Source organism: Hevea brasiliensis, chromosome 16 (assembly GCF_030052815.1).
Source record: "Hevea brasiliensis isolate MT/VB/25A 57/8 chromosome 16, ASM3005281v1, whole genome shotgun sequence".
Classification (NCBI taxonomy): Eukaryota; Viridiplantae; Streptophyta; class Magnoliopsida; order Malpighiales; family Euphorbiaceae; genus Hevea; species Hevea brasiliensis.
This window is the reverse complement of record NC_079508.1, coordinates 67,657,614-67,671,561: the sequence shown is the minus strand read 5'-3', so window position 1 is coordinate 67,671,561 and position 13,948 is coordinate 67,657,614. Positions and strand designations below refer to the sequence as shown.

Genomic DNA, 13,948 nt, shown 5'->3' with positions numbered 1-13,948 from the left:
TTAAAAAAAATTCTCTCAAAACGTTTATTAAAAATTTTTAAAGTTAATTTTATATATTTTAATTATAAAATTTTAAAAATAATATTTAAAAATAAAATTTTTAATAATATTTTAAAAAAAGATGCGTTAAAAAAAAAAAAAAACTCTGCTATTTAGAAAGCACTTTTATATATTTTTTTTTAAAAAAAAAAGAAATTTTAATAATCATACTGCAAGCGGTCCAGAATTACACAGGTACACCCAATCGTTGCCTACAAGGCTCAAATGCTATTTCTTCTACCATACAATTCGGAAAAAAATTCTAACCGCTTGACGTCACGATGAGATGATCGGACAGCTAACATTTGCAGTTTATGAAAAACGAGCGTATAAAATTTATTTCCCACACGAAACCGTGGGCTAGCCTTGAAAACAAAACATAAAAACAGGAGAAGAGTATGTCCTCTGTCCTCTTTCAAAGTTAATAATCGCGTCCAAAATTAGGGTTTTTCTTCCTTTCAAGTTTCAACATCAAAATCTCAGTTCTCCTTCACAGCCTTCCTCCCCTCATATTTCTACACTTTTAGAATTGTTCCTTCTCCCCGTGAATCGGAATTTGTAATTTCCGAATTGGAGCAATCGAAGGAAGAGATAAGAGAGAGTAGGCTCGAATATTTTCAGGTAACTCTTCTTAACTTTTTTTAATTTTGGGTTTTCCATCAACAGATCGCGTCTTTGTATAACTGAGTCGAATTTTGGATGCGATTCTTTTGGATTTCTTCTTCGCGTTGGGTAATGAAATTCGATGGAAATCGAATGAAATTGTTTTTTTTTTAAGTGATAGCTTTCTTGGTGTGTGAATTTTATTGGCCGTTCGATCTTTAATCATGAAGCTTGGACAGTCCAAGTCGGTTAGTCATATCGAAGTAGTTGCCAAAATCGATGAACATTTAGAATCAGATGATAAATTCTATTAGCTGGAACCAACGATAAATTTTGGATTCTTCGAGGGGCTGGAATTTGTCTACCTGGAATTTGTAGGGTCAATTTTGCCATTATGAATATGCGTGCTGAAAGAGGAGTATGTGGGGGACATTTCAGTAATTAGAAATTAAGTATACACGTGTACTCGTTGTCTTTCCTTCTAAACTTGTATTTCCAAAAACTTCTACGATTTACAACTCACAAAAGTTTACGGAGTATGGTTTTATTGACAATAATACCCTGGAAAAAAGTTGAAAACTCCATTGGTGGACCTCATACTTTCTGAGGTCATCTGTTTCTTGAGCATGCAGTCAGAGGGTAAAATCGACGATTCGTAAAATTATTAATGTGAATATTTTACCGATCTATTAATGCTAAGTACATAAATAGTATGTATTATGTGTCATCTAAATCACAGCGCATTACGCAATCTCTGCAGCGGCTCATCGGATTTATTTCAACGAAAACTAGAAAATTTCGAAACCCTAACCCTCGTTTTCGTGTGTAGAAACAAGAGATTGAAGATGGGTTCTGAGCAGAACGAGGGCACGAGCTTTCCTCCCTCTGAGCCAATTCTCTGCGCTAATGGATGTGGATTTTTTGGGACGGCGGCCAACATGAACCTTTGTTCCAAGTGCTACCGCGACCTTCGCGCCGAGGAAGAGCAGGCTGCCTCAGCCAAGGCGGCGATGGAGAAGACTCTTAGTATCAAATCCAAAAAAGAGGATGTTATCGCTGATACCCATGATGTGGCGATGCCAGTGGTGGTTCCTAATCTTTCTGAGCCTGTGGCGGTCTCTGAATTATCTTCTTCATCATCTGAGCCTTCGGTGGCTGGTGGTGATCAGGCTCAGCCCAAAGCGGCGAATAGGTGCTTTAGCTGCAATAAGAAGGTTGGCTTGGCTGGATTTAAGTGCAAGTGCGGGAGCACCTTCTGTGGGTCTCATCGGTACCCAGAGAATCATGACTGCTCATTTGATTTCAAGGGCGCTGGCCGAAATGCGATCGCAAAGGCGAACCCTGTTGTTAAAGCTGATAAGGTGGAGAGGATCTGATCCTCTGTGGATCGTAATTTGAATTTCTTCATGGGGTCTGGATTTTCTTGTTTAGTTGTTTTTTTTTTTTTAAATTATAGATTATTAGTGTTAGTGGGTCAAAGGGTTGGTTTTAATGCTGGTTTGGTTAGTGTTTATGGATAGTGGAATTAGGAGGAGAAGCACTGGCTGGATTGGATGATTGCATTGGGGAGAGTTGGGGAGGTTGATTCCATAATAAAATGGGTCACTTGGATTGTTTGCTTTTAAATTGCTTTTTAGCTTTCCTCTTTCGGTGCTGATACCACTTCTCTGTGTATCCATTTCTCTGTTTATTCATGTGCTTGCGCTCTGTTTGTATATATGACTAAAATGTCTTTTTGTACTATTATATTGGCATCTCCCTGCATATCCTCTTAATCCTGCTCCAATTGAATATTTTTAGTGTATAATAATTGATATGTGTATGCTATCTTAGAGTACTCGAAAAGAGGAGTTCACGTCATCAACATTGTTGCTTCTTGTTCCTTTTGCTGTCGCCATTCAAATGAGCTAATGCAAATGCAGATTCATCTCGTCCCATGTCTGTATGGTTTGTACTACCATGCATTATAATACTACCCTTTTATGCCTTATCCTAGTTCCATTAGGCTCGATAGACAGCACCTTACAATACCCTCCACTGTAGTTGCAGCCTTGTTCCTTTGTTAATATGAAGACCATACAATCACCATAGTGAGTTCCGATTTGCTTTCGTAACTTGTCTGTTCTGTGTTCTTCAACTTAGCTCCTTAACTTTAGTGTATACATTCCCAAACCTTTAGGTGGAAAGGAATGATAGAATGTGGATTTTAATTGGTGAATAAATGTGGATGGATTACTAGTATTATCTGCTGGGAAAATTCTTGTCTATATCTGATTGTGGATTCAAGACGCATGTATGTTGAGTTTCACATGTAGGATTTATGTGTTTGTATTTTGAGTATGATTAAGTAGATCTAGACAAGTTGTATCAAGGGAGTTCCTTAGCGAGTTGGGATTTCCGGATTTGGAAGCTAAAAAAGGCAAAGAGGCAATCAAGCTTCATAGTGTTTAGAAAAAGGTGTTTCCTCTTATTTGGTCGTTCTTTTTTGGTGTGTTGTAAAAATACTAAAATACTCTTCATTTGTGCTGCGTTGACAAAAAGACTTGGATCGTTTATAATGGTTGGGATTTTATATGAGATGAACAAAGTTGGATTGCCCAGGATTGAAAATTGCCTCGAATTCAAATGGTAGAGGCAGCTATTTAATAGCCATTTTATGTTAACATACCGTTTTAGTTATAGAGAGAATCTCTCATTTGGTTTCTAGCTTCCGAGGAGAAAGTCGTCGAAGTGACTATTCCGCTCATTTGGGTAGGGGAAGGCTTTTCTCCTCTTGCTCGAAAGTGTGTTTGTCCTTCCCATATCCTTTGGGCGGTGTGTATATAAATTTTGGTTGGTCCTATCGATTGCAGAGTGGCTGTCCGCCTCTTAGCTTCAACCTTTAACCCAGCGAACTGAATCTACAGTGTGTGATTGGAGATCTATGTTCCCTGGTGTATGGGTTGCTTTGCCTGGGTTGTCCCTTAGGATTGATGGGTTGAACGTGGATTGGTAACTTAATTATGTCCTCCGTTTGACACTCAATCTCTTAAATAGCCATAGCGTCTAAATGAGCTTAGCCTACCGTCTAAAAGTCCTGTTTCAGCAGTGTAATTTGGCCTGGTAAATGGTTGTTTGCGAAGGGATGGTCTCTTTTGGACGTAAACTTTTTCTTCCCGATGCTTTGGCCTCCTATGCTTTTTTTTTTTTTTTTCCGGCCTTCTGGCTTGATGTTGTCAGTGGCAATGCTTCTTTTCCGTCGGACCGGTGACTACAGGTTGAAGCCTCCTAGTTGTGGTTTCTTTTTGGTTGGGACCATTGGAGTTGGGTGGCTTTAGGACATGACTTTTTCTTTGATCCATTGTAACTAGGCCTTGGGTCATGCTTTGTAATTTTCTTTCCAACCCATGCATTAATTGTTTTTGGGAAAAAAAAAAGAGAAATTATTAATATTCCAAAAAGAAGTGGTTATTAAAAATTTAAAATAAAGTTGTTTAACGTAAATTAAATTAATTATATTTCGACTTGAACTGGGCTATCAACATGCATGTCAGCCTTAATTGAATTCTATTTAAGGAAACTTAAAAAGCCCGCAAAACTAGACTTGCTATGAGCCCAAAACGTCAACAAACATCAATTCAATGGGCATGAACCATGAAAGCGAATTTGAGGGCTGCGAGGAGGGCGAAAGTGTTATACCCGGTTAACCCTTGTTTTCAACAGTGGTAGCTACATATAATTGATCATGAACGTTGCAGTGGAAGTGCACTGTGCAGCCTTTGTTTATGTCAATTTTTTGGACTTGTGGCCTAAATTCGATGGTACTGCCTCTCACTGTGTGCACACCAATGCATACAGGTCAGGAAAGGTTGTAGGCATTAGCCAACTTTTTTTTCATATTTCTTTTGAGAGGATTATAAGGGTCCTGAGGGATGGCAAACTGTGTTTCTAATGGGGCAAACTGTGTTAATGTATGCCATTCTATAATTTTGCTTCATCATCGGGTCTGGGGCTTTTCTGTTATTTTAATCAACTGCCAACAGGAAAATCTCAATCTCATGGTTAGAATAAAGAACTACTGCCAGATCTGCATAGCAATTTCCGCGAACATGTTGCAAGTTCTTGGCTAAAATGGACTGACTTGCACTTCCTGTGATTTACATAGGACAGAATCTAAATGAATGTGACCCCTACGAGACCTTATGAAAAAGTGCTATTTTAAAGGCCCTTCGAGGACCACAATCTCTGGAAAGAAAAACGGACAAGTCTTAATCAAAAACAAAGTGAAATTGGGGGAATTAAAAGCTACCCATAAGGCCAGAGGCATGGACAAAGCCAACCCATAAGGTCTGCCGTGGTGGAGCAGACTAACCCTTTTTTTTTTTCTTTGTTGCTTGTGGGGGGGGAGGGGGGAGACAGGGGTGCGTGAGTTAAAATATCATTCATTAGAATTATATAAAATGCATAATTTAATGTCCAGCAAAGATTGTGAAGTCACAATAGTTTCACTCAAGTACCATCTCCTTAGACAGCATTTCCTAGACATGCACTTCATACAATTCTAATAGAATCAAACTACTGGTAAGTACCGTCTTTCCATAACACTATTACGGTACTAAGGATTTATGACACGAAGGCATAGATAGACAGGAGTCACCACCCGGGTAATAACCGGGACATATTTAGTGTTTCTTCCGAGGGTCGTGGATGGCAACTTACTCCTTGCAGAGTTTCCACAATCGTCATTACCATAGCCCAATGTCTAAGTTCGGAACAGTGGATACGGAAGGGGAAGATGTTAGGCACCACTTACGTCTGGTCTAACCTCATTGATTCGAGTGCCAGTCCCCTACTAATGTTTCTAGAAGTCTTATTTATTATTCCTTTATTAAACTTTATCCTAAAAAATACAATTTTAATCCTACACATGCAAGTAATTCACAAAACGATTGTTGTTTACACACAATTTTCATGCACAAATAATTCTTATCTATGGGGTTGCTAATTATTTAAATGATATTTACCAATATGATGAAAATTAATTTATTATTGAGAATTTAATTTACAAATAAATTCAATTTCAAATAACCATACGTTTCTATTTAACATAATTAATTAATTCTCACCAAGTTAACCCTAAGGATAATTGAACTAAGTTAATTATGTACATGTGTAATTTATTCTAATATCACATAAGGCCCAAACAATCACAACCTAATAAAGATTTCTATCATGCAAATTTATTTTATAATTATCAAGTGTTAAATTAAATTTATTTTACATGTCAATGTTAGTTTAATTTACAAATAAGATTAATTTTAATTTACAAAGTGTTTATTTAAATTAATTACATATAAAAGTCAGCTAAATTAAAAATAAAGTTAATTTTAATTTACCAAATAAAAATTCTATTATTACTATAATTTCATGCTAATGGTTATTCGAGGAGTTTAGAGCTACTTACCTATTGGTAAATGCAGTTGCCATTGGGGCAAGTTACCCTTAAAAAAAGATATGCTCTTCTAGTATGGCAATAATATCCCTGGCTTACTCTCGTTTAGATCCACATAAGCTTCACGCAAATGCCCTCTTTGGTACTTACCTTAGGGTTATTTGCCAATTTTGTTTGTAATAAAAAATAAAGAAACTAAATAAAATAAAAGAAATAAAGAAAATATTAATAATAATTTACATTGGATTCTAACTCTAGTCTCCTAAAGGGTTAAGATTCCTAATTAGTTACAATTACCTAATGGTCTAAGTCTTCTAACATGATCCAAACACTTCATAACACTTCTTGAATTAAAAGAATACAGAAAATAGATCAAATATCAATTAAAACCCAAGAAAATACAAGAACATGCATAAATATACAATTTTCAAATTCTGACAGATTAACGGTTGTAAGAAATCCGATTTTTTAAAAATAGTTAGAGATGCCTAAAAATCATAAAAAAAAATTACAGAAGACAGCCTACATATCATACAAGATCATAAAATTTATAAATCAAATAAAACCTTAGCCAAATAGTCTACATAAATCGTAACTTTTCTAAGTGATAAAATCATACTACTTTTTTGTAAAATTCATAGCTCATTAACCATAATAGATATGAACGCAAAACCAATTGAAAAAGATTCATAAGATTTTGAAATTAATTTTAGACACTAGATTTATACAAAAATATTAAGAAACAAGGGAGATATGGGCTCCACAAGTCGGGTATCTTGCAAATCGGATTTTACAGGAATCCTAACTTCAAACAGCCATAACTTACAAAATATTAAAGCTTTTTTAGTGATTCTTGAGTCTAAAATTAATAGAATTTCGTGTAGAATGTGAATATAATTTTTGCAAATTTTTTACAGATTCAGAAAATAACGAAAAATAATAAAAATATGAGAGATAGAAATTAAACATGTGCAGAGTTGTGTATCCCCTCAAATTAAACATGATTACATGATCTATATGAACATATAAAATAAATTAAAAACAAGGAACATATAATTAAACATTACATGGCATAGATCTTGAAAAGAAAATAAAAGAACTAACCTTTAATAAATATCGCCAGAAAAAAAAAGAACTTAAAGAATTTTGACTATTCCTCTCTTTAATTTTTTTTTTATCTTCTCCTCCACTTTTTTTTTCTCCTCTCTTTCTCCTCCTTTTTTTTTTTTAATTTTTTATCAGTAGGGTATTTATAGTGTTTTGGGAGAGAGGTGTGATAGGGTTTGGAGTCATAGGGTGATAAAGTTTAGATAACTTAAACAACTAGGATTGCAGAATTTGGGTGAGACTAAGATGTGGATGAGGTGTTTCAACTAATAGGAAGAGAGGGGAAGGGGAAGGGGAAGGGGAAGGGGAAGACACTAATAGAAAGTGAGGAAGATGTGTAGTAGGGTTTGAAATCCTAGTGTGATAAGGTTCATATAACTTAAACAATTAGGATTGAGGAATTTGGGTGAGACTAGGATATGGGTGAGGTGTTCCAACCAATAGGAAGAGAGGGATAGAGAAAAATATATTTTTTTATTTTAATTTTTGAAAAATAAATTAAATAGGTCTTATTTAAAATTTCTAACTAGACTTTTTTAGGCTCATGAGACCCAATTAAACTCAATTAACTCTTTTTAAGAACTACCCATATCAAATTTAAACAAAACAAAATTTTATTTAAATTAAATTAATTTCTCAAAAAGCGTATTATTATTTTTTTTTTCAAGATTATGCCACGAAATTAATAATTTAGTTCTATGCCTTCAATTATGTGTTATAGTCATACAATTTTTCATCATTGGGTTTCCCACGGCCTCAATGCATATACTCATCACAAGATAAGGGTCTACAGTTTGCCCCTCACTTTGGCAAAAGTTAAAATCAATGCGAAAACATTGCTCAAGTTTCGTCAAAGTGAAACTCAAATTTCTAATAACTATGAAACATTGGCTATGGAGATCAAGTATATCTTGCTTAGTCGACATACTCTATGTTATGAGACTGGCTACGGTCTCATAACAGTGATAACTGTGTCTTGTGAAAAATGAGTGTATCTTGCTTTATCGATACACTTTGCGTCATGAGACTAGCTACGGTCTCATAACAGTGATAACTGTGTCATGTGAAAATTGAGTGCATCTTGCTCTGTCGATACACTCTGTGTCATGAGACTAGCTACGGTCTCATGACAATAGCAACTGTGTGATTTGAAATGTTGTGGATTCGTATTTAGGACCGTAGTTCTAAACTACCTACGTATCCCCCTCGCTATCCTGAGGAAGAATCAGACCCACTCATAGTTCGACACTTGAAACTGTGGTGATGCATGTTCTTCTATACCTTACACACCTACAAGTGACATGTTGATGCGTGTTCTTCTACGCCTTACACAACTATGCCATGTGCCCTAAATAACGTCTAAGGACTTACCAAAAAACATCTGTCATGAAATGTTGTGGGTTCGTATTTAGGACCATGATCATAAACTGCCTACTTATCCCCCTCGCTATCCTGAGGAAGAATCAGACCCCCTCGTAGTTCGACACTTGAAACTGTGGTGATGTATGTTCTTCTACGCCTTACATACCTACAGGTGACATGTTGATGCGTGTTCTTCTACGCCTTACACAACTATGTCATATACCCTAAACAATGTTTAAGGACTTACCAAAAAATATATGTCTTAGGACTGCAGTCCTAAACTACCTACGTATCTCCCTCGCTATCTTGAGGAAGAATCAGACCCCCTCGTTGTAACACCCCTATTTGTATAGCCTGGTATATTTCACTATTCTGGTGACCGGTGTCGGTCCGGATAATTAAGGGGATTAGAACCACACTTAAGACAACTAGATAAATAACAAACACAAATAATTAGTAATGTCCAATTAGTTAAGTATAAACAAGAAAAACAGAACATAAGAAGTTAAACGAGCCGAGAGTCACAGCGTTGGGTGACCTTCTCAGGAATGACTGCGAAGTCATTTTAAACTAAATTTCGAACCGTAAAATGTGACGTCGCGATCCTTAGGACCCTTATAAACACAGTGGAAAAGAGAAAATCACGAAAAAGAACTGTTAAGCCAATCAAATAATTAGGTCAGGGAGCCGGAAGAAATATATAATTAATTGCAAACCGGGATAAACCGGCGAGGGGCAATTTGGTCAATTGACCCCGAGAGTTGACTCTTGACCTAACTGTCAAATAAAATCGGAGAAAAGAAAACTTCTGAATCGAGAATTAAATTAAAGAACTAATAGAAATAAATAAATTAAAAAAAAAAGGAAATGAAAAAGTAAAAAGGTGATGACATCATGCATGATGCCATAAAAACAATACTTAATATATTTATTTAATTGGGATTTTTTGGTCTTCCATAAGTGAATAAAAGAAAAGAAAAGAAAAACAAAAAATTATTGTCTTCCTTACCCAAACTTGCCGCCTCATCCTCTCTCTCTCCCTCACCATTGCAAACTCCATTAAAAGCTTGTCTTTAAGCTTTGAAACTCTTACCAAATCCCAACTTCTTTCATAATCACTCCATAAAACCTTATTCCCTTTCCTTGAGAAAGAAATTTAACCAGAAAGAAAGAAGAAAAGAGGAGAAAAATTGAAGATTGGATATCAAAGTTGAGGTAAGCACATCAATTTGAAAGTTTGAGATTATTTGTTGTGTTTTTAGCTTGAATGACTTGTAAATAAACTTAAAATAGAAAGAAAATTTGTTTGAGGGACCAAATTGAAATTCGACCAGTATGAAGGGGGGAGGGTGATTTGCATGATTTGAATAGTTTGAATGGGTATATAAATCTTATTTAGTTGAATGACTATGGTTAAAGGCATGGAATCAAGTAAATGCAACAAATTAGTGTGGATTAGGGTTTGGACATTAGGGTTTAGGGACCAAAAATGTGAAGAAGTGCTAAATGATGTCTTTGACATAGTTTAAGGAAAGAAATGGCCATTTGTGACCTAATTAAGTGTGTTAGAAGTGTTTGAATCAAAGTCAAATTCGGATTGGGTATGCACCATGACCAAAAGTCAACTTTGAAGGACCAAAAATAGAATTTTACAAATCCAATGGATATGGGACTAATTGGGGATGAAAATAGGTACTAAATGACACAATTTTTATTTACGAAGCATGCCCAAAAAGTGACTGAAACCTAGTGAACAAATTGACTAAAGTTGAAAAATTGCAGGCTGCCCTGCACAAACTGACCAAATGAACAGTATTTGTTCATTTAGTCATAACTCGAGCTAGGCAGGTCAAAATGACCTGAAATTTTACCAGTGGTTAGATGAGATATAGATCTAAAACTTTCATGATGAACACAAACCCAAATTATGCCATTAACCCAATCAAATCACTGAGCAAAGTTGGATCACTGAACCTGCAAAACTGCAGATTTACCATATGAACAGTAAAGTTTCAATGGCTATAACTCTCTCTAGAAAACTCTGATTTATGTGATTCTTAAACCGATGGAAACCTAAGGCATAGTAGAACATTTCATATGAAGAAAATTAGACCAAATTATGGACCTAACTTGATCAAATTGCTGAACAAAATTGGAATCAATAATCTGCCAAAACAAAATTCTGCAGCATGAACAGTAAACGTAATTTGCATATAACTTAAGCTACAAAACTCCAATTGGAGTGATTCAAAAAGGAGAATAAACTTAAGACAATAAGAAACATTTTCTATGAAGGAAGTTTTGTCAAATTCTAACAGTAAAGTGACCAATGGAACAGTGCAAACTTAGATACCAAAACTGAAAATTCGGCAATTTTGCCTAAAAGACCTAAGTTTTGAGAAAATGACCAAAACTAACAAGTTTGGTGACCAAAATGTGGTATGTGGGTGAAGTTGAAATTCCCATACCTATTAAGCCTTAGAAAGTCAATAATTTGACTTGAATAGTGTAGTGAATAGTAACCCGAAACATAAAAAATTTCAAGAACGTCGAGTTTAGCACATTAGAGCTAGGTAAAAGTGAAGTTAAATTTATTTTTGAATTTATGCTAAGTTATGGTATTGAAACACTGTGAACTATGTGTTTCAGCTGAAAAAGACTTGGAAGCTCGAAGATACTGAGTCAAGGCCCAGAGGCGACTCACGTCAGGTTTGTGCACAATAAACCTTATTTGAACCTTTTGTCATTGAAAAATTGATTTAGTGTGATTTATGAAAATTTAAAGTTAATTATGAATTGTGTTGCTATCTTGTGAATGAAATTATGACTTTGGAAATTTATTGGATTTTTCACGAATCATTTGAATAAAATGTTTGAAATTGATTTTTGATTCACACTTAGCATGACAGTGCCTTATTATCATTCCTCCATTTATGTGGTGAGATCGATTATTTTCCTCCCTCTCTTGCTTACCAGTTAAATGTCACGGGGGCCTCACGTGAGTAGATATTGTCCGCTTTGGGCCTTGGCCTGCACGATTTTATTCCTGGGCCGAGCCTCTGCCCAACCCAAAATGCGTCTACCCAAGCAAGGCCACCCCCTTCATATTAGCCCAGTTACTCCCCCATACTTGGCCGATGTGGGATTGAGTCACCTCTGTGACATCTCCCCCACCCGATCCTGCAACGACCTCGTTGCAGTCCGGCCACTCTGCTTACACCTCTGTGCGCTTGGCGTGAGTTGACCAAGATGGGTCGGCTCTGATACCAAATGTCATGGGGGCCTCACGTGGGTAGATATTGTCCGCTTTGGGCCTCGGCCCGCACGGTTTTGTTCCTGTGACATCGGATGAGTACTCATTAGCTAGCTAGCCACCTCCCTCATTGATTTCGATTAGTGGGGTTGTAGATTGCTTTATCGTAGTGTACAACGCGGCATTGATCGAAAATTTTGTGTCATGGCTTAAGTTGTGTATGATTTGGCAACACTGTGTTTATTGAACTATTTCACCAAATTGTGTTATTAGGAATTTTAGTAACCTGTGAAATGTGATTGAGAAATATTTAAATTGTGATTTGATAATGAATGATTTATGTATTATATTTTAAATTTTTATTGTGCACCACTGAATATTTTTATACTCAGCGATAGCTTAGTTTGCTGTCGCAGATAAGAGCAAAGAGAAAGCAGCAGAGTGAGCTGCGAGATTGACAACAACTCTTGATCAATTTTGTACGGGTATTGTTTTATACTCTTGTAATTATTTTGATGTAAATACTGTAATGTCATAAGTATCAATGTAAAGTGAGCAGTTGTATAATAAATTGTAATAATATTATTTTTGGAACTTCTTTTTGTAAATTAACATTTGTAGTTTGTGAATTTCATACCTTATGCAATGTGAATGAAGTTATTAAATATTTTGAGATGATAAACTTTGATTGGATTGTGGAATTATTTTTGAAGTGGATTAAATTGAGTTGACTCTTAAATTATGTAGTGGTTGGGAGTTGTGTAAATATATTGAAAGTGTTTTTCACAGGTATTTGAAGAACTGTTTTCTCAAAATACAGACAGAACTTTGTCAAAATTTTTATAAAATTTGCGGTAAAATTTAAAATGGACAAAAATTCTTACTAGTTTATAAGCTTTGAATAAATGATTTTAATTCCTACCAAAATGCTCACTACTTCCAAAATGCAAGAAAATAGTTTTAAAATCCCTTGTAGTGTACTTAATGAATTATCGGTAGGCGAAGTTCGGTAGTTCATTAGGTATTCTACGGGATTATGTTATGCCTTACAAAGGGGTAAGGTGTGACACTCGTAGTTTGACACTTGAAATTGTGGTGATGCATGTTATTCTATGCCTTACACACCTACAGGTGACATGTTGATGCATGTTTTTTTATGCCTTACACAACTATGTTGTGGGCCCTAAACAATGTCTAAGGACTTACTAAAATATATCTAATTCATGATTTGGAAAAATTGGGATGACTGGGTCTCAAAATTCACTTTGATTTTTATACTTTCTATATGCTACTTCCTATCACTGGCACGCTGATTTTACTAGAGATTCTAAAAAAACTTAGTCCTCTGGGGGGCCTCTTTTTGTAAAAACTTTCTTATAACCTCAAATTTTTTAAGAATTGTTCACTAAAAAAAGACTTTCTTAAGGTCACAATATAATTTCCCTCTTATTTTTCTTTTTCTTCTCTCCTCCAATGGTTTCTGCCTTGACTCATTTCTCTTCCATGAACTCTATTCTTTATGCCCTAACTTTTGCCTGAAATGCTCTTTCGAGTTTTCATTTCAGCGGGCTTGCTCTAACTTTTGCCTAAGCAGCCCTTTTGGGTTTTCCACTTAGCAAGCTCTCTTTTTTTCTTCTCTTTTTATTTTTCTTTTCTTTTTATTTTTCTTTTTCTTTTTTTTTTTGAAATTAGACAATTACCAGGGCATTCATATCAAGCACCTATTCTATCATACTCACAATACATAGATTAAATCAAAATAATGATGTTCAATTATCTAATCATTTGATGTATCCCTTAAGACACAAATATTCACAATCATAATTAAATAAAAATTATTCTTGGTTAATGCAATAAAACCTTCTTTATCTATTCAGGTACACCATTACTCCCTCTTACATTTAGTTTTACCAAATTTTCAACCTTCCAAAGTTAGAAATAAGCTTTATAACCTGCTGAATATCCTTTTTAGGTTTTCCATCCATATCTTCTCTCATCTCTTCTTTTGCCTATACCACATTTTGCAAATTTTCAATCTAGTATTTTTTTGCTTTTCTTCTTTTTTTTTTTTTTTTCTTTAACCCTTACTTTTGCCTAGACCGCCTTTGTAGGTTTTCAGCCTAGCAGACCTATCTCACACAAAGTACCATTTG

The 13,948-nt window shown here is 35.3% G+C and overlaps 1 protein-coding gene and 1 long non-coding RNA gene across 2 annotated transcripts; both read left to right on the top strand.

The window, feature by feature from the left end:
• Positions 1-335: 335 nt before the first annotated feature.
• On the top strand, positions 336-2,417 carry LOC110631839 (zinc finger A20 and AN1 domain-containing stress-associated protein 1). Its single transcript, XM_021779810.2, has 2 exons — positions 336-660; positions 1,472-2,417. The coding sequence occupies exon 2, from the start codon at positions 1,488-1,490 to the stop codon at positions 2,016-2,018; it is 531 nt and encodes a 176-aa protein (XP_021635502.1). The 5' UTR covers positions 336-660; positions 1,472-1,487; the 3' UTR covers positions 2,019-2,417.
• A 2,666-nt stretch (positions 2,418-5,083) lies between these two features.
• On the top strand, positions 5,084-12,477 carry LOC131174451 (uncharacterized). Its single transcript, XR_009144749.1, has 2 exons — positions 5,084-11,251; positions 12,212-12,477. It is a non-coding gene; the product is annotated as an uncharacterized LOC131174451 (long non-coding RNA).
• The last annotated feature ends 1,471 nt before the right edge of the window (positions 12,478-13,948 follow it).

Excerpts from the sequence above, each read along its gene's own strand:
- LOC110631839 (XM_021779810.2), top strand. The coding sequence starts at position 1,488 with ATGGGTTCTGAGCAGAACGAGGGCACGAGCTTTCCTCCCTCTGAGCCA.